At 58.6% G+C, this 24,399-nt stretch overlaps 1 protein-coding gene across 4 annotated transcripts; it reads right to left on the bottom strand.

Moving 5' to 3' along the window:
• Positions 1–1,122: 1,122 nt before the first annotated feature.
• Positions 1,123–21,665, bottom strand: LOC131484923 (cytochrome P450 26B1). 4 transcript variants are annotated; one of them, XM_058683721.1, is made up of 7 exons: positions 21,539–21,665; positions 20,068–21,176; positions 16,350–16,574; positions 7,237–7,512; positions 6,818–6,973; positions 5,009–5,293; positions 1,123–4,651 (listed from the first exon to the last, which is right to left on the bottom strand). In XM_058683721.1, exons 2-7 carry the CDS (start codon positions 20,269–20,271, stop codon positions 4,259–4,261), a joined length of 1,539 nt encoding a protein of 512 aa, XP_058539704.1. In that variant the 5' UTR covers positions 20,272–21,176; positions 21,539–21,665; the 3' UTR covers positions 1,123–4,258. The 4 variants fall into 4 exon arrangements, with proteins under 4 accessions (XP_058539704.1, XP_058539706.1, XP_058539705.1 ...); XM_058683723.1 differs by having other exon boundaries at positions 20,068–20,734; positions 21,539–21,645; XM_058683722.1 differs by lacking the exon at positions 21,539–21,665 and having other exon boundaries at positions 20,068–20,683; positions 20,788–21,362.
• Between the last annotated feature and the right edge of the window lie 2,734 nt (positions 21,666–24,399).

Genomic DNA, 24,399 nt, shown 5'->3' with positions numbered 1-24,399 from the left:
AGTGTCCTGCCCTGGTGGCATTGTTCAGAAGATGTTGGTGGTTCTCTTCTGGGTGGCCAGGCTCTGGGTCCAGGTGGCCAGGAGGGGAGAGGCCCTGCAGCCCTCTCTGGATCTGGGGACTCTGAACTGAGGTTGGACCTAACGGTGTCAAAACAAACAAAGAAAAAACGCTGCAGCCACAAAAAAAAAGTGCCTTTTTCAGGCTAGCTTTTTGGGGGTGTGGGGGTGGGGGTGGGAATTCCCTCCCCAGGCTGTGGGGAGGGGACTGGGCAAGGCAGAGGATGGGACCAGCCTGGGTACTATGAGGCCCTGCCTGTGACAGTACCAGGCCCTCTCTCCCCACCCCAGCCCCTCAGTCCTGAAAACCACCCTCAGAATTCCTTGTCCCAACACTGGACGTCTCGCCCTTTGCTGGCCTCACCTTTGCCCTCTGCGAGTCAGGTTGCAGAGCGCCTTTTATCTGAGTGTGAGGAATATGAAAGGGGACACGGTTTCCGTCGTCAAACGGGCTTGGGGAGCCCTGTGACCCACGCAGTCGCTTAGCACGCCCGCCCTCAGGTTCAAGGGCCCGGGAGGTCCTGCAGGGAGGAATCTGCCCAACCCTTTTTGACCCTTGCCCCAAACGTATTTAATCAGGGAACCCGTTTGCTCCTACAACACCCATGAAATAGGCTTTGAGAAGTGCTCTAGGGCACGAGGTTGGAAGTCAGGAGAACTGAACTCTGCTCCCCAATTTGCCGTGGGGCCATGGACATCAGTGTCCTTGTTCAAGACGGACGCTGAGGACGGGGCCTCGGCTCTGGGTTGCCTCGTCCAGCAATGAGACTCCCGGCCGAGCTGGTCATGGCCACAGTCGGCCAGCGGAGACAACTCCCAGCTGCCCCATCCCCCAATGTATGGGGACCAGTGGCCGTACATTTACACGTCTCCCCGCCCAGGGGAACCCACTACTCCCAGGGCACTGGCACGGACCTCTCTGCGCCTACGCACAAGGAATGGTGAGCTTGGTTGTGGGGAAGAATTTCCTGCCTGGCAGGTGGGCATAGGGGAAGGGCATGTGGGTGGCCGGGAGGACCCTTACAGCAATGCTGAGAATGCAGAGACCAGACAGCCAAACAAGGGTGAGTCCCCACGGTTTATTATGGAAGCCTATAAAAGAGCCAGGTTGAGTATTTCCAAAATCACAAAATGCACAACATTCATTTTTTTTTAATATGCAACATGGAATATTATATACAGATTAAAACCACATGACAGCAAAAACACTCACACGGCACCAGTTTCATATCAAAACAAAACACACAAGTGCTTTTTCAATATTAAAACAACTGTGATAAAAACATATTAATATTTTGAACCATGTTTACAATAGAGAAAAAAATTCATATTTTACTAAATAACAAATATTTAACAGCAAAAACTTTATACTAAATATCTATTTTGAATTATAACAAAAATAGTACTTATAATAGTTTATAAAGACAGACACAAAATTATAACATTTATGAAAAAAAAAGTTTTGTGTATAAAATAATATTATAGTGATCCGGGCAGGGTCAGGATGGTACCCAGAACACAAACGCCAGCGCCCAACATCGAAAGTGCTTCAATCTGCAAGCCCGTGGCAGGAAGAGGGTTGTGGGGTTTTGTCTTTTTAATGTCAAGTTACAATAGTTAGGAATGGTAAGTGAGGAAACATCACCCATCTAGCGCTACCTCTATAGAGCCTATACAAGAAACACACGGACACGGATGGACACAGAGAGGAGAGACGGCTGAATTTCGACACTGGGACCCTCCTGTCAGCCAGTCAAGAGCTTCTTTCGGTTCCCTTCTTGTTGCCTTTGAGACCCAGCGGGGTAAATAATCCTTCCTTCCTCCTCACGGGGACCCCCTCCAACTTCCCCTCTGCCCCTCCCAGGCTGGTCACCCCAAGAGAAGGCCACTGATGCCTCCCAGAGCCCTCCAGACCCCCCAACCCCTTACCAGGGCCAGGCCTGGTGGGCTTCCTGTCTGAAGTAGCACTTACTGCCTTCCTAGATGTTCAGTCAAAAGCGACTGGTTCAGGACAAGCTGGGTCAGCTTAATGGACCAGGAACCTTGCAGACACTGGGCTTTTTTATGGGTATGAAATTCTGGTGCACCATGCAGGTATTTTGCAAGCGTTGATGAGTCTTGACACATGTTTGCCTGTTTTTCAGAATGTGTGTGTGGGGGGGGGGGGGGGTGGATTGAGAGATTTTGCTAATATTTTAAAAATGTCTCTTTGCCAATGATGCCCCTGTTCTGCACTGTTTTTTAGTAGTGAAAATGTAGGAACCAAATAAAACACTTGAGAACAGGGGTTATAGAGCGGTCCACCAGGCATGAACCCGTTGCCCTAAAGCCTACCACACAGGGATGTGAGTCGGGGCGGGTGGGGGTCTGCAAGCACCATGAGGGGGCCACTCAGTGGCCACAGTAGCCACTGCTACAGAGAGGGAACTGGAGGGAATGGTATCCTGCACTCTTTTGTCTCTTCTGTGTGTTTTTGATTTTCTTGTAAAGATGATTCGTCGATTTTATATAACATCAAAATCCAATAGAGAAACACAGAAAGCCAAGAAAAATCTGAAAACAGACAAAATCACTTAGAGACTCACCAGAGACCCCCAAAACCATCCCGGGAGGCATCCCAAATTTCCAACACTCAAAATGCCAGTGGCAGGAACCACTCCTCTGTCCCCCAGTCATCCCCTGACTGGCCAGTTTTCAGCCAAATCACTTCTGACAAATCTCACGTACCCTCCTCCTCAGCTCTGCAGCACCCCCCCCTGCAGCTGCCTCCAGGCCACAGCAGAGGACCTGAGTCAGTGCAGCGAACGGGCCGCCTTCTTCGCTCACCTCCCCTTGCTTTCGTCTTGTCCCCACACCTCTGAGCTGGGCTAAGTAGACAGTGGCATAGAGGTGGGTGGGACTTCAAGGACATCTTTCCAAGGGCAAAGGGCCAAGGGTGAGGGTCAAGGGACGGACAACAGGGGCCCTCGCTCCCTGTCAGAAGAAAGAACCCGTATACTTCCCCATGCTCACTGGGAGGAGTGGGGGGCACCGGGGTGAACAGTGGCCAAGCAAGAGCTTGTGGCAGCCTCCAAATCCCCATGTGAACAGGGTTTTTGACAGAGCAGGGAGGGAGGCAGAGGGCCATTTCCCCACCACCGCCAGGGGGCAAAGGCGGAGGCACTGGACTTCACCCGGAGAGTGAGGCTCTGAGGTCGAACCCACAGAAGGTCTGGAGCCTGTGGGTGGGAGGACCGCATCATTTGCAGAAACCCTGCCCTGGACAGCTGGGAAGGTGGCTGGGGACAGAAGAGATGCTTATTCCAGTCCCCGGGAACACCAAGATTCGGTTGTATAAGTGAATAAATATGGGGGGAGTGGGGAGGGTCCGGGGTGAGGGGCAGCGGGCAGCCCATGAGCCAAAGGCCTTGGGCATGTGTGTAACAGGGAAGTAGGATGGGCTCAAGGCTGCCTGGCAGGAAGGTGAGGATGTCAGTGCGCATGCCCAGGGCCACCAGGGAGGGTGCTGGGAGGACAGGGCCTGGGGCTCCTTTGCCCCAAGGTCAGAGAGAGAAAAAGTAGCAGCAATAGGTAATTTCAAATGTCCAAACTGGCAACAGGGTGGGGCTCCTGCAGGCTGCTTGCAGCCCCCCACTCTACCAAGGGTGACTCGTGTTCTCTTACCCAGTAGCTATTCCGGGGCAGCCACACCAGGAGGGGCACTCTACCAGTCTGAGTCAAAGCAGGAAGGGAGGGGGTGCTGAAGAGAGCCCCAAATGGGGCACCTCTTTTCCTCCCTCCCCCTCAACCACCCGTCCTCAGACTAAAGGGGCCCAAAAGAAATGGGAGAGGTGGGACCAGTTCAGAACATGACAAGCAAATGCGACAGCCAAGCCACTGACTTTTAACACTGTAATGGGCATGCAGAGTGCCCCGCCATGCCCCTTCCCAGAAGCTAAGCTGGTGGGAACTGGAGGGACTGGAGAGAAGTAGGAGCCAGGAGAAGAGCCTTTCCCCTGGAAGGACGGGACCCTTCTGGCTTTGGGTAGGGTTTGCCAGGGAGAGGAAACAGGGGAGGGTAAGGTATGGGGGGCCGCTCCCCCTTCCCCACGTTCCCGCCCCCTCCCACACACAGGTTTCGACCCTTCTGGTGCCTCCCACCACCACCACCCCACCCCACCCCGCCTGGCTGGGCTGAGGTGGGGGTATGGGCCAGGCGCGTTTAGACTGTGGCGCTCAGCATGGCCTCCGTCTCTGGCAAGATCTTGTTCTGGTTAGAGTCCAGGCCAAAAAACTTGACACTGAGGCCATCCACGGGGTGCAGGACAGGGACCAAGGTGATGCGGGGGAAGGTCCGGGTGGCCAGCTCAAAGCGGCTCGTGCTAGCCAGCTCCACCGCCAGCACCTTCAGGAACAGCTTGGCCAGATGCTTGCCCAGGCAGGTGCGGACACCGCCGCCGAACGGGAGGTAATGGAAGCGGCCATCCTTGTCTTCACTCCGTGCCTGACCAAAGCGGTCTGGATCGAATACGTTCACGTCTTTGAACACAGGTGCCGTGTCGTGGGTATCCCGGATGCTGTACATGACACTCCAGCCTTTGGGAATCTGAAAACCCTAGAGGCAAGACGGGGGCAGGGGTGAGGTATGGTGGTGAAAGCCGAAGGAGGTCTGAGAGAGGGCAGATGACTTTCTGCCTGCCAGCCCCACAGGTCCAGATGTTTCTAGAGGCCCCCACACTGTGGCACCCCCTCCCCCCACAGCTCCCCCCTCAGCATGTTAGTCCTGTCTCTTGTTTACAGATGTCCACATGCAACTTCCATTATGATACCCGGGTTAGCTTCATCTGACCCAGCATCTGGGTACTGAAGTACCCTGACAAAAAGGCTGTTCTTTCCCAGCAGCCAGCCCCCACCCCCAAAGCAATGTTCCCAAGGATGCCCAAAGCCCCAGCCCCGCAGGGCCCAGCCTCACATCAAGCTCGAAGGTCTGCAGCACGGTACGGTAGCCACCAGAAATGGGTGTGAAAAGGCGCATAACCTCCTTGATGACACAGTCCAGATAGTGTAGCCCGCTGAGGGTGTCGAGGCGCAGTGTGCCCTCACAAGGGCAGCCGCCACTGTGCAGGATGCCCTGGGCCCGCAGCTCCTCTCGCAGCTTCTCCAGCACGGCTGGGTGCTTCAGCAGCTGCATGATGAGCGAGGTGCTGGCACTGGCAGTGGTGGCGTAGGCTGCGAAGATCAGCTCCAGGGTCCCGTCCTGCAGCGGCAAGGAGAGAGGCATCGTCGATGATCCAGCGCGGGGGCAGCCCCGCTCCACCGGCATCCCCCGTGCCCCAGGCTCGTCTAGCTGGGCCTGCCTCTGAGCCTCACGTTGCTGCAGCATCCGGGCCACAACAGACACAGGTCACAGGGCCAGTCCCCCGGCTGGGCAGGAGAATTAGCTGCTACAGTCCAGGGCAGAGGCACGAGCCTGGAAGTCCCTTGGGGCAGGGCTGCTTCTCCCTCACTGCTGGATTCCAGAGCCAGCCCCAGCAGGCCTAATCAGCGCAGTGAGCTCACAGAAGAAAAAGGACAAATCTCAAGGAGCCAGGCCCGGCGTGGCGAGCAGGGTGGGTCTACACTGGGGCTTTCCAGCTGGCAGCCGCAGCCCCTTCCTCCATTCCCAGGACATCTAGTAGGAGGTCAGGAGTTCTGACCCAACCCAGGGGAGGTGACCTGGGACCACACCCACGGGGACGTGTGCTGGGCTGAGCGGAGGTGGCCCCCAGAAGCCTCAGACCCCACCAGGGTTCTCAGGGGAGCAAGACACCTGGGCACTGGGTACCCCAGGGAAAGGTCTCAGCGGGTCACCTCATCCCGAACCCTGTATTTTACAAGTGAAGGCCTAGAGAGGAGAGGGAAGGGACCTGGGTTTCTGACTCGCCGTGGCACCACCTACGAGGCACAACACTTCTTGTCAAACGGGAAGGTCACTGGAGCTCCTAATGGCTCGCCAGGGGGAAAGCAGGAGCCAGACTAAGGGTGAGCACAGACAGTGGGGATGGCAGAAGGCGGAGTCTGCAGGAAGTCTCTGTGGGCACCTGGCAGGCCTGCGGGTGGCAGAGTCGAGACCAGGATGAGTTGATGAATCCCTCCTCACGTGGTACACCCACCATAAAAAGGGGCGGGCAGGAAGCCCTTCTTGGAGGCCAGTGTGGACAGTCTGGTGTTGGCAGCCTGACTGGGCTTAGCGAGTACCAGACAGGCTGGGAGACGGTATTGAGTGCCACCAGTTTGAAAAGGCTGGTAGGATGGGAGGAGACCCGAGTCAGGTCCAAATCTCCCTGTTCCTCCCCAAGGACTGAGGCTGCCCTCACGCAAGTGGCTTCCCTTCTGGGGACCATGATGCACTGAAATGGTGAATACTGGGAGGTGGAGGGGGTCGAGGGGTCGAGGGGGTCAACGAAGCCACCGACACCAAATGTGCGCGGGGTTTCTAGGGGCCAATTTTCAGTACCTTTTCCTAAATGGTGGATGGGATTGTGGGTGGGATGGAGAGTGTGGGTGCACAGAAGCTGTGGTGGGGGGCGGTACCACCCACGGCGGATGCTTCTCGTCTATCCCCATCAGACCGTGCACACTAAGCAGACGGGGATACAGTCTCTTTTCTGGTCAAATGCCCCAGCCCCATGTAGTGATGGCCACCACAGCTGGTCAGGGACAGTCCCTGTGGGCCGGGAGCAGAAGGGGTAGAAACAGAGCATGGGGTGCTCGCGCTGACCACTGGGGAGGCCGCCCCCACCTTCAGCTCCTGCATGGTCATCTCCTTCCCATGCTCCTTGCTGCTTTCAATGAGGATGTCCAGTGCGTCCGAGTAGTCCTTGCCCTGGGTGCACTGCAGCTTCTCCCGGATCGCCTTTTCTAGGCCCTTCTGCAGGATCTGCCGTGCCTGAATGCCCTGAGGGGAGAAGGAGGCCACCTGGTCACCAAAGAGGAAAGGCCCCTTCCCACGGCCGGGAGGGCCACGGGGAAAGGACTCCTCTGAGAACTTCCCACCTAAGCTGCAGAGACCAGCAGGTGAAGGCTCCAACCCTCACCCTTCCACTGACACCTCCCCTCTGTCTGTGTGACCGGTGAGCGTCTTAGTGGTCGGCCACCATCTCACTCCAAGTGGGCTCATGGATGCGCCATCTCCTCTCCTCCCAGGCCCTGGGTGCTCACCCGTCGGTAGCCGCTAAAAGGCAAGTCGACAGGCAGGGAGAAGACGTTCTCAACAAACTGCTGGTAGACTTCAAAGAGGTGGCCAAGGTCCTCTTCGGGGATGCTGAAGCCCAGCAGCACACGGATGGCCATGCGGAAGGTGAGCTTCTGCGCCTCCTGGTACACGTTGATGGCCTCAGGACAGCTGCTCCAGGCGCGAAGCGTGTCCTGGATCACCAGCCGGATCTTAGGCAGGTAGTTCTGCAGGGCCTCATGACTGAAGATCTTGGAGAAGACCTGGAGGGCAGGAGACAGTGGCAAGAGGTGCTCGTGCCGGCCCTCTCGGCTCCCAGGGGGCCCCACTGAAGCATGCAGCCAGGACGGTGGCCACAGAGACTCTGGGTCCCCACTCCAATCGAGCTCCGCTTTCCAGCTCTAGACACAAACACCTGCTGGCTCGCCTACCTCCAAAGCCCCTCCTGCTGCCTGTGCCTTGAGGCAGAACCAGGGGAAGGACAGGCTTAAAACACCATTCGTGGGCACTTTTATTCAAAGTCAGGACCTTCCATGTCATCACATGGAGATGTGAGCTGTCCTCTCCTTTCCTGACGCCCAGAAAAGCATGCTCTCCAAACAGTGGCAAAGCCCTGCGGACTGGGCAGTCCAGCCGCCAGCAGGTCTGCAGGCGATGTGGCTGTATCAGCTTTGGGGAGCACGCAACGGGGTGCTGGGCAGGGCTGCGGAGGAGCTGGCCCCTCCGCGACAGGAACCCATTCCCAAACTCCCAGGCCACAGGGGCAGAAGCACCCAGGAGGAGTGGAACACAGGTGCGAGGACTGGCCGAGGAAGAGATGGAAAGCACTAGGTGGCTCTTCTTCTCCACTGATGGGAGGACAAGAGAGTCTGAGGTTAGACCACAGGCAGGACTTCCTGAGACCAAATTGCTCTTATTCCCTGGGAAACACCTACTGGGTGCAGATCCCAGGCCATCTGTTAATAGCTGTGCCACAAAAATGTCTTCAATGTGGCCAGGCCTGGAGGCAGGGGAATGGGGGCAAGATTTTCCAACCCAAAAGATCACAAAGCCAAACAGAAGCTCTTTTAATGCCCTGCATCTTCCTGGTCCATTTTAAGTAGCCAGTGAGTCCCTATTTCCACCTTCTCTGCTTTCCATCCTCTTGCTTCCTCAGTAACACCCTCTGCCCCCTCCTTACCCAAATGCCCCAGCACAGTTTTCACACTGGTGACCACGGTGTACAGGAGAGGGGACAACGTTAGTTTATTTACTGATCCCCTGTGTGTGCCACTCATAACCAACATCCTCTACCCCCTCCAAGAGTCCAGAGCAGAAGGGGGTACCCCCACCAACAGCGAAGGAAAGGTCACTGGGGAAGGCAGAGAGGGGAGGGACGGCACAGGAGAAGGAGACAAATATTCCTCTAGCCCCCCTACCCTGACCCACGCAAACCACACACACGCGCTCACCCTCCCCTCCTGTCCCCCAAACACAACCACCGCACAAACTGTAAATGTGAGAATTTCCCCTGCAGTCAGCTCGAGGAGGAAAAGGTAACATTTTCCTGGCCTCAGCCCTGCATGGCTAATGGGAGGGCTGGTTTGCAGAAATAACAGTGCTGGCCCTTCAGTGGCCCAGCCAGGCATTCACAATAGCACTTTCATTCCGAAATTCCCGGTGGGCAGACGGAGGGAGGGAAGGAGGCCAGTGAGGGGCAGAGAAGCCAGCACTGTTCGGGGCTGCTCTTGCTATTAAGGGACAGCTGAAATGTAAAAGGATGATGGGAAGTGGCCAAGGGCAGCCCGGGCCTGAATGGGTCACTCACACCTTGCTCAGTTGTGGGGGTCCCAGGAATATACAAGGGAGACTTCAGCTGCTACTCTCTACAGAGGGCTATGGATAAAGGCAGTGTGCTTTCTGCCTCAGTACGCCCCCCCCCCCAACACACACACACCCCGTGTCCTTAGGATTCCAAGTTTGGCTCTTATGGGGTGGGAATGGGGCCCAGTCCCCAAAGCCCAGTGCTGGCCAACTAAGGGCCCTTACAAAACAGCAAAATGCTCATCAGGGAGGCAGAAAGATACTCTGTGGCTACCAGGCCTCAGTGAGGAGACTGGAGGTGGGGGCAGGCAGGGAGAGGGAGGCCACACCTGGCCTAGGACCAGCCAGTCCAGGGCCAACTGAGTACTGTCATGGAGGGGATGGGGGCAAGGGCTGGCCAGGCTCCCAGCACCAGGAGACCTGAGCCCAAAGGTGGGCATGTGGCGGTGGGTAACAGGACAGAGGCCATGCAGACCTAGACTGGTCAGTGTCAAAGCCAGCTACGCTCTAATATGCAGTGGGGTGGTGACTCTGCAAAGGCAGACTGGGCATCCAGAGACCTGAGTTTTAACTTACCAATTTACTGTGTGACCATGGCCTAATCACGCCCCCCAGCCTCAGTTTCCTCATCTATAAAATGGTGAGGTTGAAAGACGTGAGCTCTGTGGTTCCTTTCCATGTACAGAGCACATAAATGCCAGTATCTATGTGTCCCAAAGTAGATGCCGTCCCCTTGAAAGAGTCCAGAATCTGGCACTGCATGAGTCACCTGGTAAGGGCCTACCAGGCCCCCATGCACGCACTCCAAGTAGGCTACAGTGGCCCAGGAGGGGCCATCCCAGGGTTACCAAAGGAGGCGCTCTGAGGACCCCCACTGCACTTTAAGGAGTGGCCAGATGTGACCCATTGAGGAACCCTGCCCTGCCCTGCCCCAAAGGTTACATTCCCTGCGCCCTCTAGTGATGGCCAGATGAACTGCTCCTTCTCAAACCTTGGGGTCCAAAGAGGGCAGGAGGACCAAGGGGGATTTGGGACTAAGCAGATGGACTCCAAGGGTAAGAGGTCCACACGTCACCTCTAGGAAGACAGGGGTCCTTATGCGGAGCTGGGAATGATCCCCAGGATACCCTCTGCCACCCTGCACCTGCAAGCCTCTGGGCTGGGGCTTCTGAAAAGGGAATTACAGCCAGGTCCAGGGTTCTTTTCTTGACCCTGACTCATCAGTGACAGCCAACAGGTCACTGTCCTCTCTAGGGCTTAGTTTCCCCACTGGTTTCATGAGGAGTTTAACTGGATGTTCTTGGGTCCCTTTCCACCTAGCCATCTCACCCAAGATTCCTCTCAGAGCCCCCCGAGGCGGAGAAAATGGCCAACCGAGAAGCGAAGCAAAGGGAGATTGCAGGCGTTCTGAGCCCAAAGGACTTTGCTCAGAGGTCATCCAGTCCATGCCCCTGCTTCCAGCCCAGCGGCTCCAGCTCCACAGACATCAGGGCCTCCCAGGCACCAGGAAAACTCCCGGGCCTCATCTCTGGGTTGGTGCCCAGGATTAACAACGAGGGCACTTCCCACAGCCGAGGCAGCCCAGAAACCACCACCCACCACAAAGGCCAGGAGGAGGCGGAGGTGCTGGCCAGGGCACAGGGAGGCCTGGGCCACGTCGGGCGGGCGGGGTCAGGACTCGGGCACACGGGAAGGCGCCCAGCGGAGCTGCGCGGTGTGAAGAGAGGAAGGGTTCCCAGCCCCCAGAGCCTACTGCCCTGACCACAGTTGTAACAGGAGCCACAGCTGCTTTGTTTCCCTCTGGGGCTTCCCTAGGAATTCCCAAAAGTGAGCCAAGAATGTTGGACAAAGGTCATCGGGAACCAGCTGTGGCCCAGGCAAAGCCCTGCAGAGGGAGCAGCAGGTATGGACTTCCCACCAGGGTTGGTGCCGGGACAGAGAAAGCAGAGTGTCACGGGAGACCTGAGAACTCCCCGGCACAGACGCGGCACAGGATGGGCTCTCGCCTTGGAGGGCGTGCCTGGAAACCCTCCATCACCCCCATCAGTTTCTCCAGCAAAGCAACTGGCTCAAGGGTCTACATCCTTGTTCTCGCTCTCTCCCCTGAATGGGAGGGGGTGGGGGTGGGACACCAGGGGGCTTGTCAAGGTTCAAATCCTCCATAATTGTTTCTATACATGCTTCCCCCTCCTGCCTCTCACACAGAGCCCCTGGGAGAGGAGTGGCACACTGGAGCCCCAGATCCCTGCTTGCTGACCCGCTCAGCCAGATAGCCTCCCCCTTCTCAGCTGGTGGCCATGAATGCACAGACGGACAGACAGCCTCTGGACAGGCAGCCTCAGGAGCGGGAAGAGTCAGAGAGCGAACCTACTCCTTGGGCCAGTGACTCAGACTGGGAGGAATGGAAGCGGCTGCCCAGGAGGGTGGGGGCCTGGGCAGGCCACCCCGCCAAGCCAAGCCACCGGAGCCACAGCCTGCGGAGTGGAAAGAATAACAGAGGGCAGGCAGCCTCCGAGGCAGCTGTCCGCACAGCACAGGGGTGACGCCAAGGTGTGTACTTTAAACTCAAGTAAGGGGGAGGACAAGAGAGGACGTCATCTTCCCAGATGCCTGGCATTTCCACTGGGCCTGGACTTCACCTTGGCGGCCTTCTGAGCCAATCCCATCTCAGCCCCTCTGGTTGGGAGGGGCCAGCCCAGACCCCCCAGCCTGGGCATGCTTCTGGGTTCCCAGCACCTATGGGAACAGAGGGTCTGTCCCCCAGTTGACTCTAGCTCTGATTCTGTCCCCAGGACAAAAGCACATGGTGGGGGAGGGAGAGCAGCCCTTGGCAGATACCTAAGCCACAGAATCTGAAGGTTTAGGTTTGCCGAGACACTCATCCTTCTTCCAGCCATAGCAAAACCCCCTCAGAAAGCTGAGGCCCGAGGAGGGAAGGGTTTTCCCAATGTCACAGTCCAGACCATGACTGGCCACACTCACCAACGGCAGGGAACCCCATCTCCCACCACTCCAAACCCCATGAGCCACCCTCTTACCAATCCTGGGAGCTCTGAATTTATCTAAGGAGCCCTAAGGGGCCGCTTCTTTATGGCCAAGTTTATTCTAAGGAAAAGGCCAGCTGTTCTGGTTACTATATTCCTGCTCTCAGCATTTCTCTTCCCCTGGAGGCATGCTCTTAACCCTGGTCTTTCAGCCTGGGCCATCCTGAACAGAGACAATGGCTGGCACAGGGGGCTCAGGGCCAGAGCAGACCCCAGCCAAGCCTCCCCTCCCTGTCAAGGCCAGAATTGTCTCCCAAGGCTGGAAAGTGAGCAGACACCCCAGCATCATAGCCTTGGACCCCTCCCTGCCCTGGGAGGACAGAGAAAGGAGGGAAAGGGGAGAGGGTGAACCCTACACCCAGCCAGCCCACCCGCCCACTGCCTGGCACAGGGCAATTGGAGGGAGGCACCCACTCCCAGGCACCCTGGCGGCTGGCTGGCCATGGGCTCCCTCCCCCGTTGACCTTCAGAGAGATCCGCTCCTGCCACCCGCGCCCTCGGCAGCTCCTGCACCCACCGGCTACTGCTACAGTAACTTTTGAGTGAAGGACTTCTGGGGCTGGCAGAACAAAGGCTGTGTGCCTCTGCCAAGGGGCTGGGGCAGAGCTCTCAGTAGCGGGGCTGCCTGGCCGCGCCACCCACCCTCCTATCCAGTACAGGTGGGAACTTCTGCCCAGAGCTGAGCCTGGGGAGACTTTGCGGCCAGAGGTTGTGCACTGGTCCAAAGGCCATCTAGAGCAGGTCTGGGCTGGCTTCCCCAAAGACCCCCAAACCCTCCTGGCTCTGCCCTCCTGCTGAAGCACTTCCTGGACTCTCTACCCCAACACAGACTGCAGGGTGCACCGGGTCTCTGAGAGGGGTGCAGTGATCCTGAGCCTGACCTCCACTCCTACCCAAGACAGGGCCCAAAGGCCAGGTCATTGAGGGATGGTGTGCGGGGAGGCAGGGCTTCTTAATCCTTACCTCCAAAGCCTGGGGAGCTGCTCCCCCACCTCAGCCTTGGGTACAGAAGTCCCCGTAGCCAGGAGTCTGAGATGAAGGGAAAGCCATGCCTGCCATCTCCAGGACCCAGAAATCCAGGATTAAGTGCATTCTCTGGGATGCTCTCCAAGTTTGGGGAGGGCTACTACTGTCTGAGGCGCCCTGAAACTGCTGGCCCTCTGGTGCCGAAAGGCTCAGCCCTATCTCCAAAGGAAAAGAGGAAATGCCTGATTCTGGTGTGTGGGGCTGTGTGCACTGGAGCTTCTGTAATCACCCCCAACTCCCCCTCTGTGTGTCTGACAATTCTCCCCCCAATCTCCCCTACCACACTCCATCCACACTTCCAGGGTAATTACCCCAGCCTCTGCACACAAAGAAGGATGACATCCCTCCCCCATTATCAGAGACACCCCAGATCCCTGGGGGAAGGGAAGTTACAAAAGAGAAGGGACAGAGTCTGAGGTAGTGGCTATAGGGACACAGGCCTGGCTCTCCAAGAGAGGATTTTGTTAGACTGGGCAAGACTTTCCGGACTTTCTCCCTAACAACCCCGCCCATCTTGGCCCTAGACCACCAGGACAGCAGGGCAAACACCTGGAGTGCAGCAATGGCTATAAGGAGCCCCTTCCCAGCACATCTGGTCGGACCTCCCAGAGAAGGGGTGGGCCACCAGCCCCAATGGAAACAGTGACGCTCCTAGTTCCCCGCCAGCCAGCCGGGCCCCAGCACACCTGGGCTGTACTTCCTGTGAGGACATCCTAACCAGGCCTGGGCCCGGCCCAGCGGCCTGCTCACCAGCCAGGTCCCTGACTACAGAGTGGACTGGATAAGTCATCGTGCGTGGCACACCCCCGACCTTGCCCAGGCTGGGTCCACTGGGCACGGGGGTCCTGCAGACTAGCCATTTTCTCCAGGACCAACAATATGCCCCTGAATATTCATTCTCTTCTCGTCCCTCCAGCTAGATTCTACTTCTTGAGGCAAAGACCGAGATTCCTACTTCTGTGTCTACCTAGTCCAAAGCCTTCAATTTGGTTGAGCAAACCTAAGTTTATGGAAAATTGAATTAGAGAGATTGGGCGGGGGGGGGGGGGGGGAGGAGAGACCCTTTCGCCCACCCATTTACCATAGGACCCATATAAATGCCACATAGCAAGCATCAAGTAGTACACACACTGGGAGCGCCCTGCCCTGGGTTCTCAAGCCTCTGTCAGGATGAGCTGCTTTCTGGCCACCTCCTATCCCCAAGGAACTAGAGAATAGGGTACCCCAAAGAGGGAGACCATCCATGTGGCTCTAGTGTCAGGCCCCACCCCTGCTCCATCCCTATCCTTCCCTCCCCCTTCCTTCCCTGTGCATTCCTCTGACAGCATTCATTATGCCTTCTCCTTCCCTCCTCCCAAATGGACAATGTGGGCCAAACCTGGGGGCTTTCCAGGGGGGCCCTCCCTACCTGGAGGCCCACAGCCAAGTTGGGCACCGGGTGGGTGGAACCACAAGGCAACAGCAAGCCCTCTGCACCCCCAGGGTCTCACACTCTGGTCCTGATCCAGCCTTCTCCTTCTTCCCCACCCCCAACCACCAGTTTCTGGCAAGCCCAGGTGGGCAGGACTAAGTAGGGCTCTGCTTGGTGGCCCAGAAACAACTCATCTCACGGATGCCTGTGTTGCATGCCCTGTCCTGCCCTTTCTTTGCTTCCTGACCTGGTTCAAGTCCCTCAAACTCTCCAAGCCTCTGTGTCCCCTTCTGTGAGAAGGGGATGATAACTTTTCTTGTCAAAGCCTCTATAAAAATAAAATGAGGAAGCAGACGTATTCCCCGGAGCTGGGTTTCTGAATCTCAGGCTGTCTCCTCACTCTTTGGAACAGGCTTTGGGTGGAGTCATAAAGACTAGGAAAAAAATAATGGCCAGCACATTTTATAAGCCCCCCATGCCTGAGCCTATAGCCCCCTCCCAGCCACTCCTCATCTGCCCCCTGGAATTGTTAGCTGCTTCCTGCTCTAGTGAGGCAGATGGGGAAGACTACTTCAGGAGCCCCTTCCAGTACGTGCTTTATGGCGGGGCGGGGGTGGGGTGGGGGGGTGGGGGGAGTTGTCTCTTCCATCAGATTTTGCCGCCTTTTGTCTGCTTGTCTGCTATGGAGAACTACTCGTCGCAAGCAGTGCAGAAGACACCAAATACTACAAGATTAATTCCTACGTTCACAAAGACCACTTCACATGGACTTCTGGCCGAGAGGGCTGCTCACCGTTACCCGCCCCCCTCCCAGACTCTGCCACTCCTCCGGGAAGATCAGAGGCTGCCTCTCTTCCCTTCAGGTTTCAAACCTGGATGAGTCCTCTGACCTAATGGAAAACACCGAGGGAGGGGAGGTCGTGCAGCGCCCCCTCACTGGCGGCTTTAAGCCCGCGGGCCGCCGCCCCGCCCGCCGGCGGCTCAGCTTTCGGGTTACTGCAGTTCAAACAGCACGTGCCGCCCGCGCTCTGAGCCGCGGCGGCGGCGGCGCAGCCCTGTGAGGGGGCGGGGAGGCTCGCTCCGTGCGCGCTGGCTCGCCTCCTCCGCGCCTCTTGCAGGCGCTCGGGAAATCCACAGGATAAACACCCACTTTCTCTTCCTCTTTATGGGAGGGGGTAGGTGCACTTTGATCCCCTGCAGCGCCGCCGCCGCTCTCCCACCCCTCGCCCACCCCTCGCCCTTCCTCCGCCATCCAGACTGGTTCTCGCAGCAGTGGCCCAGATTTCATCTCACCCCTCCCGGGCGAGGCTCCGCGACCGTCTCGCACAGGGTGCTCGGCTCCCAGCGCCTGCCGCGTCTACCTTAATCCAGCAACCGGTGGCAGAAAGGCTAGGTTTGGTTTTACAAAGATCCGTTTCCAGGCCTTGGGAGCATGGACCACCATCTGCCCTTTTCTCTTTTCAATTTTGTGGGGCACCGCGAGGACAGGCGTTGGACGCCCTAGTCCCTGCACGTTCAAGCTCCCTCTAAACCACTTCCCTCACCCCGAACAGCCAGCCCCCCGCTGGGCCTGGTAGTGGGAAGGGCACAGCTAGCCAACAAACTGGCAGACCCAGAGGAGGCCTGCCAGCTCTGGAACCTAGACCGCAGACTTCGAGGCACGGAACTGCGGGGTCCTCTGGCATGGTGTACAAATGGGGTCTCAGATTCGAGTGGGGGCGTCTCCCGGGCTCTGCGAACTCCTTACACCCGAGGCTGGTACAGAGAAGAAGAGGCTCGGAGCAGGGTTGCGGGGTTCTTAACCCAGAGCGCTTACCTTGCGCTTGTTGCGGTGGATGTCGCCGATGGAGTTGGCCACTGTGTTTGGGCCCAGCAGCATGCGCGTGCTGCGTGGCCACTCAGTGCTCACGAGGTGGTGCTCGCCCATGAGGATCTTGCGCACGTTTTCTGCGCCAGTCACACGGATCAGCGGCCGCCCCAGCAAGTGCGTCTTGAACACGTTGCCATACTTCTCCCTCCTTGAGGACTGGAAGCCGGAACCCTGCGGGAGCCACGGAAAAAAAAAACCTCTCTCAGAGCGTACATCTCCAGATGAGATGTCCCGGAGGCCCAGCCTGAAGGGCTCGCGGGGGAGGGGCGGAGGACCCCGCTCAGGCCACCAGTCCCCTGCTCCCCCCCCCCCACACACAAACACGCACGAAGGTTTTATTTTTCATAGCATGCACAAGAACTGGGAAGTAGGGCCTAGAGGATAATAAATAATGCAAGGAGGCGGGAGGCCCGGGGCACCCCTCGGGAGGGTGTTTAGTAATGACTTGCGGGAGGAAAAAGGTATCCCGGACCGCGGGACCCAAAGCTAGAGCCTTCGCCCCCCTCCCCCTCGCTCCCCCGCCCCACGCTCCGGAGCCTCTCGGAATAAATATTTCCAGGCTCTCGGCCACGGGCTGGCGAGACCCCGCGGGGTGGCCGCAGGCCAAAGATTATTTATAGCGGTGAGCGGTCGGTGCCCGGAGGCAGTCACTACAGAAGGGGGTTGGGGTTTCCTCCGTTCTCAGGGGTGGGCCGCGAAGGGACCCGGCGGCCCTCTGAGGGATCTGCAAGGTAGGGTCACGGGCCGAGAGCCGCGATTTTCCTAATGCAATGTGCCCTGGGAATAACTGAGAAGGATTTTCGTCGCCGCCCAGGAGTTTGGAACGGGAGCTCCGAGGAAGGCGCTTCCCGCGGGGCGGGGCAGGGCGGGGCGGCTGTCGCAGGTAACCGGATCCCCGGCGGCGGCTGCGGCGGCGCGAGCCCAGGACGCCTAGGCCCCAGCCCCGGCCCCGGCCCGGCTCTCAGAGGAGCTGGCTGAGCGGGCCCCTGCGCGGGTACCGGAAACCGAGGGGACCTCCGAGGGGCGGGGGCAGGGGCGTCCCGCTCACCTTTGACGTAGGCACTCGCCACCCCACCCTACGTTAACCCTTATCCCGCCGGGACGGCACCGGGTGGGAAGGGGAGGGGCGCCACCTGTCCGGCCGTAGCTCTCGGCCCCCAACGAAGTGCGGATGCGGACTCCAGACCTACCGAGTCACGCACCCCCGAAGGGACACCTCGGCGGTCCCCTTTTCCTAGGTTGGTCTCTCTCTTCACTTTCCTTTCTTGTACGGAAAAGTATTCTCCAACTAGATGTGTACACACCCCAGCACAGCCGAAAAGTGACTCTGCAGAACCCGGATCCCTAATCACTTTTCCACATGCGCCTCCGGCCCCGGCCCGGGCGCGCGACAGGGAGAGAGCCCAGAGCGCCCGCGCCTCCAGGAGGGGGGCTGGGTCGCGGGGGGACGCCACCCCACTCCCAGGTTGTGGGGGAGGAGAGAGCTCTCCGACCCTGCCGCGGTTCTAGACGGCGTCTATCCCTTTAAGAGAATTCTAGGCGAGGATGGAGGTGCGACCAAGGGGGGTTGAGGAGCGGGATTCCCTCCCTCCGTCTGCTATACCCGTCTCGCTCGCTCCGTCTGACTCTCCGTCTCTCCTCTCCTTCTTTTCCTCTGTTTTTCTTTTCTTTCGACACAAAAGTTGGGTTGTGAATTTTCCGAGGTCGCCGCCGCCTCTCTCCCGCCGCCCCCCTCCCGCCTCTGATCTGCCTAACTATAATTAAAGTGCGTTTTTTGTGGCATTAATAAAGAGTTATTTGTCCGCCGTTTCCACGGTCTTCACAAAGAGGACTTTCATAGGGGCGGCCGCTCGGGCCGCGAGTCCAATTTATACAAAAATGTTGTATTTTTAGCCCTAGGCTCTGTTTAGATGGCGCACGGTGGAAACGGAGAGCCCTTGGAGGTCTCCCCGTAAAATCTGATAAATGACTCCAAAAAAATAAAGCTGGGATTCAGAGGGCTCCCATTAACCCCTTCAGCGGTCTCCTACAGGCATCCCCCATGTCGCTCCCACGGCGGAGTCTAGGGCCCTACAGGCTGATGGAAGGGGAGGTGTAGGCCTGCTTCCCTTTTCCCATCTTCTGTGCGGGTTGGACACGGAGCCCCAAGGGGCCCTTGTGGGATTCAGAGAAAAGGTCAGGGGGACATTGGATGGCAGAGAAAGGTCAGGAAAAGGAGGTGGGGACAGACCATGCATTCCGCAGATTGGCTCTAACAAGACAGGAGCTGATGCCCGTATGAGGTATTTTATTTCCTAAATTCTCGGCCAAAAGCCTAGACCACCGCCGCAGTTAACTCTTTAAGTGTGGCGGCAAGGGAGAGGCTCTGGGGATTTCTCTGCGGAGGGTAGCCCTATTGGTGAAAGCGAACCCCTCCCCACTGCCTGAACAACCCCAAAAGAGATGGGCCGATTCTGGGAGTTGGGAAGACCACACCGCAGAGGAAACGCGCGTCACCCTCCTCGCCCCCGCTCCGCTGTCACTTGGCGCGGGGCGGGGCCGGCAGGGTGTAAGTGTGGGGCGCGCGCGGATTGCACGCGTCTGTTAGTTTCAAACCTTGCTTTCGCACTTCTAAACCCACAGGTCTCTGCGTTCGCCTCCCGCCCCACCTCTCCCTTGCCCGGGTTGTCTTCAGGACATTCGTCCTTCTCTTAACCGCCATCAGCATCCTCCGGACAAACACCGGTGCACACGCGAACACGACACACTTCCCGCGGTTAACCAGAGGCGTCCCCCACCCCCAAAAGAAAAAATTCTGTGTGTATCCACTTGCAAACGCGTTTGTCTAGCACTTGACGAGGTTAATTCCAGGTTAATCTCCCCATTACCTTACCTGAGTCTGGTTCCCGACGCGCCCACCCCCATTATCACCAGCAGCGTGCGGTCGTGAGGCGTCTGGCAACAAACATGCACACACTCTATGGATCTCACACACCAATCCCAGGTTTCTCTCCCTTGCTCCAGTGTCCCCACCCAATAAGCAAATAGACCCTTTTCCTTAAAAGCCAAGAACCCTCGAGTCTCAGGCTTTTCATCTTCTTTGGGGTACCTCCTTCCCTCCCCACCACAAAATACACACGCTCTCTCCGACCTTGGACCAAGGCAGTTGTACCTAGCGCAGCCGACAACGCGGCGGGAACACAGCCGGGGGTCTTAAAGGGGCACTTCTGGGTGCCATTGGCTCCTTCGTCTCCCCGGCTCAGTTTTCGGGTCCCAAGGACACCGCCAAAGCCCCGGAAGCCGACGGCGACCGGGGCCTGGAACGCGAAGGGGATACGAAAGCGGCTCACGACCTGACGCCCCCTCTGGCCCGCACCGCGCGGGGAGCCCACTAGACCCCTGCTGGGTCGCCAGCGACCGGGGAAAGTCAATCTTGGGAGCCCTGTGGGGTCCTGGGACCTCTCGTGTCAACTCCCAGAATTTGCGCACCGGGCGCCAATGGGCTCCAAACCACGCCGCAGGCGGGCAGGAGAAGCCCGGACGGCACCCGCAAAGAGGAGGGAAGGGGCGGGGCGGGGACCCGTGCCTTCAAGCTCCGGGCGCCCCCTGGCCAGCCCGAGGCTCCCTCCTCCCGGCGCTCGCCGCTAGCGGACCCCGGAGAGCATCCGAGCGAGTGCGCCCTTACCTGTAGCAGCCAGTGGCCGGTCTCTCCGATGAGCGGGAAGCCCATGGAGCCCTTGGGGATGGGCAGCTTGCAGCTCTTGTCGCGGGTGGCAGCCCAGCGCAGCTGCCACAGCTGCTGCGACACGGCCAGCAACAGCGTCACCGACACCAGGCACGCGGCGAGGGTGGCCAGCGCCGACACCAGCTCCAAGCCCTCAAAGAGCATGTTGGCGGCCGCTCGGGGGATTGGCTGTGCCGGCCGCGGCGGGGGAGGGGAAGGCCGGATGAGAAGGGACACGAACGGCGGGGGAGGGGAGGCTGCGGCCGGGGGTCCTGGTACCTCCAGCCGAAACAGAGAAGGAGGAAGGGGCCGCGGGAAGGGGAGTGGAGGCTGCGAGGGGAGCGGAGAGAGGGAGGAAAAAAATTGCCTACAAGAAGAGAGAGAGGAGACTCGAGGAGACTCGGAGTGTAACTTTGTTTGTTTGTTTGTTTGTTTGTTCCCTTATAGCGGGCTTGGGGACTGCTCGAGGGTGGTGAGATGAAGCCGTGAATCAAGCTGGTGGATTAGCTCTCCCCGCAACCATCACACTCGGAAAACTTTGGAAAACTTTGTCCAGCGGGAGCCTCTCTCGTAAGAGCTAGCGGAGAGAAAGTGCGATCGATTTGTCAAAAGTTTTCCCCTCAAATTCCTAGGTGGAAAAAAAAAAGGGAAAAAACTCTGAATCCAAAAATTCCAACGAACCCAGAAACTTTGGGGGCGAAGGGGAAGGCTCCCCGGCTGAGGCGAGTCGAGAGGCCCGAGCCCAGCGTCCGCGGGCTGCCCCCGGCGGCGCGCCCGAGCCGCAGAGCCGCCGCCGCGCACCCCCGAGGCGGGCGCGGCTGGCTAGGCGGCGCGGCGGGCGCGGCAGCCGGAGCGCGGGTGCTGAGCCGGCGGGCCGCGGCCGGGACGGGACGCGGCCGACGACAGAGCCCCGGGCGGGCGCTGGGGCGGCGGCGGCGGCGGCGGCGGCGGCGGGCGGGGTGAGGCGGGGTGGGGTTGGGGGAGGAGGTGAAAACCCGAGCTGGGCTATTGTATCAATTAAGAAAAGGCAATCCGTCCCGGGACGCAGTCTCTCGGCTCTGGAGTTGCTGCTGGGGGAAGAAAGGGGGAAAAAAGAAAGGAAGGCAAAAGGAATGAAAGAGGGGGAAAAGCAGGAGGCAGGATTTCAGGGCTGGTGGTTTTAAAAGCTTCTCTCAATGTGAATTTGAGTCCAAAGCGAGGCGATGCGTGTGTTTATATAGAGGCGGGAGGCTGCGCCGTGGGCGCTCCGCCAGCCCGCCCCCCCACCCCACCCCCACCCTACCCCCACCCCACTCCACCCCCCACACTCCCCCCACCCTGCGCTCACAAAGCCGGAGGCGTGGTGAAAGGCCGGCGGCCGGAGCGTGTGAGCGCCCGCCGGCCTCCCGCCCCGCCCCGGCCGCCCGCCGCCCGCCGCCCGCCCGGGACCCACTTGTAGCCGCCGCAGGATCAAACTCAGTTCACCTCTCGCCTCCTCTTCCTTCTCGCCGGCGTCTCGCTGAGCCCGGCACCTACAGACGGACGAGAGGAGACACACACACACACACACACATACACACACACACACACACACACACACACACACACACACACACGGTGCGCGCTCGCTTCGTGCCCGCTTGGCTGCTAAGCTACTTCCCTCCCTCTTTTCCTCCCTCCCGGTCCCTGGCCCCCTCCTCCCGCCCCGGGCAGTCCCGTGTGGGCTGTCGCCCCAGTGGCTGAGGTCTCTGCCGGACTGCCCCTCGATGGAGGGCCGCTGAAAACCCCTGAACCTGTGATCGGGGTCCCAAGCTCCAATCCCGCGGAATCCCGCCGGCTCCTATCTCCCGGGACCCTTCAACGCCCCCGCCAACATTTCTCCTCCCAATTCTCCTTAGCCAGGGTCCCCCATCTCCCATCCGGGCATCCCAAACCTCCGATGCAGAGGTCTCTCCCCACACCGCCCCCCCCCCCGCCCGCACCACCACCCGCATATGTCTCTCATCCCACAAGACGCCAATGTTCCCCTTTCCCCGACCGCGTCCTGGGCTGCTCACGACGCAGCCCTTCCTCTCGGACCCCCTAACTTTATAGTGCCCTCCGCCCCCCGCAGCGTCGGAGGAACCCCCGGGTGCCGATCCGGGTGAGTGTCCCGCGCCGAGGACAAATGCGGCAGCCCCGGCACCCGGCACCCGGAGGCGGGAGGAGTCGGGTACAAACGTTCATTGATACAAATGAGTAAATAAACAAGCTGGGTGAGCGCGGCCACCTTCTCAGAGCCGGCCGCAGAGGGCCCGGCGCGCGTGCCTGCGCGAGGTGTGCGTGTGGCCCGGGGCCGCACCTGTGTGTGCGCCTGTGTGTCCTTGGGTCGGCTCGACATCTGTGGAGCTGGGTGGTGTGTCTGCGGGTTCGTGTGTTCTCTGTGGAGCTATATGTGTGTCTGTGCATCCGTCTGTCATCTGGCCTCTCCTCCTGCGTGTCTGTGATACATGGAGCTACGCGTGCCAAGCCCGGCATCATCTAGCTAGTGCCTGGCTCGCCCTCTCCCGTAGGTCCTTTCCCCCCACAGCCCCCTCGTCTCTGCCGTTCACTCTCGCACTCCCAGAGCAGAAGTCTTGATATCCCACCTTCAGTTTAGGGTGGTGTGTGTGTAAACGAAACTAGACTCCCCTCTTAACACCTCCCCTGCACCCAATACGTGTTCTATTTTAGAGTTCACTTGAAGAAAATGTGTGTGAGCGTCTAAGGTGCGAGCATATGTGCTGTCCCTCCCTGTAAGAGCGCTTCGGAGGTTGAAGTGGCGGCGGAGATTTGAAAGCTAATCTCTGGCTTCTAGAGCTCTGGCATCTCGATTCTCACTCTCTGCCTTGGAACCCCACCTGGTGGACAGTTATGGTACTACAGATTTAAGGGGAAGCAATTCCTGTTCCTCTGGCCCTCAATCTCCCTTCCTAGTGAAAGATCAGCCTTGAAGAGCCTGCGTGTAGGCTCCCAGAGGGCTCCTCTCCCACCCTAGTGCCCTCAGGCTTCCACCTCAGACGGCTTGGGGCCCAGATATTCACAAAGCTCCTGTCGGGACCACTGTAGCCGCAGAAATACAGAGCTGGGGCACGCCCTCGCAATAGGAAGATTTCACAGGACAGTCAACTGGACTGGGCACCCAGGAGTGGTGAGGCCAGCCCCACCTCGCTCCCCATGTGGGGCTGAAGTTCGGTGAGAATGGGGCTTGGGGAATTGTTGAGACCCCACTATTTTGGACACCCCTAACAATGTAGCCTGACCCCCAGACACAGCACTAGACTCAAGGTGGTAAAATGGGCAAGATGACCTTGGGGAACCCACCCGCAGAGGCATCTGTCTCTGAAAGATGGACACACACACACACACACACATACACATCTGTGAAACGGTGGACACATAGTCTTACCGAGATACAAAGAGATGCACAGGCAAATGGTGAGTGCACACACATATGTAGGAAGGCACACACACTCAGAGAATCATCGTCGACAAATTCACACAACACCCACCTCCCAGCCACCAACTTCAAAAGTCCACAAAGGTGTCGGCTTTGCTGGGATCACAGCCCCAGAAGCCATTGTCTTCCCCTTCCCTGCCCATACTCCTGGAGATGGCTTTTGTGCATTTTCATCCTCTCCTCCCATTCAGCAGCAGAGCGGGAGTCAGGAGGGGGCCTGGGGAAGTCATTCCGAGTCCTTTCTGCTCAGGCACCAAGTGGGGTCGCGGGGAATGTCCACAGGGACAGCACGGCCCCACAACAATAGTTGCTGGATTTCCTAATTGGAACCATCCTTGCTGCAATCCCAACAAGCACTTAGGACAAAAGAGAAGAAAAGCCACGGTGGTGTGATTTTCTAAGGCGTGCCAGAGATGCTGGGGAAGTAGGAATGCTAGGTCTGTGCAGTAGGCTTGCTGGGAGTGGCCAGGACAGAGAAGGGTCAGCCACCATCTTCGGCAGTCAGATTCCATCAGAGGACATTCCTTCATCCACCTCGGATGGACTTCTGACCCTGGCCCCAGACCTCAGTCTGACCCATCATCCTGACCTAAAACAAGCCCCTGAGCCTAATTCCAAATTGACCCTTAATCCTGGTCACAGATTCACCCTGCCCCTGGCCCCAGACTGAACCCCTGTCCTCTCAAACATCACCCAACCCCTCCTTTGGCCGAAGGAATGCGGCTGGCCCCTTGTGGACTGCCCCAAAGGTGGGTCACAGCTCAACCCATGAGGCTCAGGGAGCAAGAGTGGGCTATCAGACAGAATATTTTTCTCATTCTGGCCTGCATATGATC

Source organism: Neofelis nebulosa, chromosome 9 (assembly GCF_028018385.1).
Source record: "Neofelis nebulosa isolate mNeoNeb1 chromosome 9, mNeoNeb1.pri, whole genome shotgun sequence".
In the NCBI taxonomy this organism is placed as follows: domain Eukaryota; kingdom Metazoa; phylum Chordata; class Mammalia; order Carnivora; family Felidae; genus Neofelis; species Neofelis nebulosa.
This window is presented reverse-complemented; position numbering and strand designations above follow the sequence as displayed.

What these genes read in the sequence shown, in the direction of transcription:
- LOC131484923 (XM_058683721.1), bottom strand. Translation starts at nt 20,271, where the DNA reads ATGCTCTTTGAGGGCTTGGAGCTGGTGTCGGCGCTGGCCACCCTCGCC. An exon ending in CCGGCCACTGGCTGCTACAG is followed by an intron (nt 16,575 to 20,067) that starts GTAAGGGCGCAC and finishes TGGCTCCCGCAG; the next exon opens with GGTTCCGGCTTCCAGTCCTC. An exon ending in TCCACCGCAACAAGCGCAAG is followed by an intron (nt 7,513 to 16,349) that starts GTAAGCGCTCTG and finishes CCTGCCCTCCAG; the next exon opens with GTCTTCTCCAAGATCTTCAG.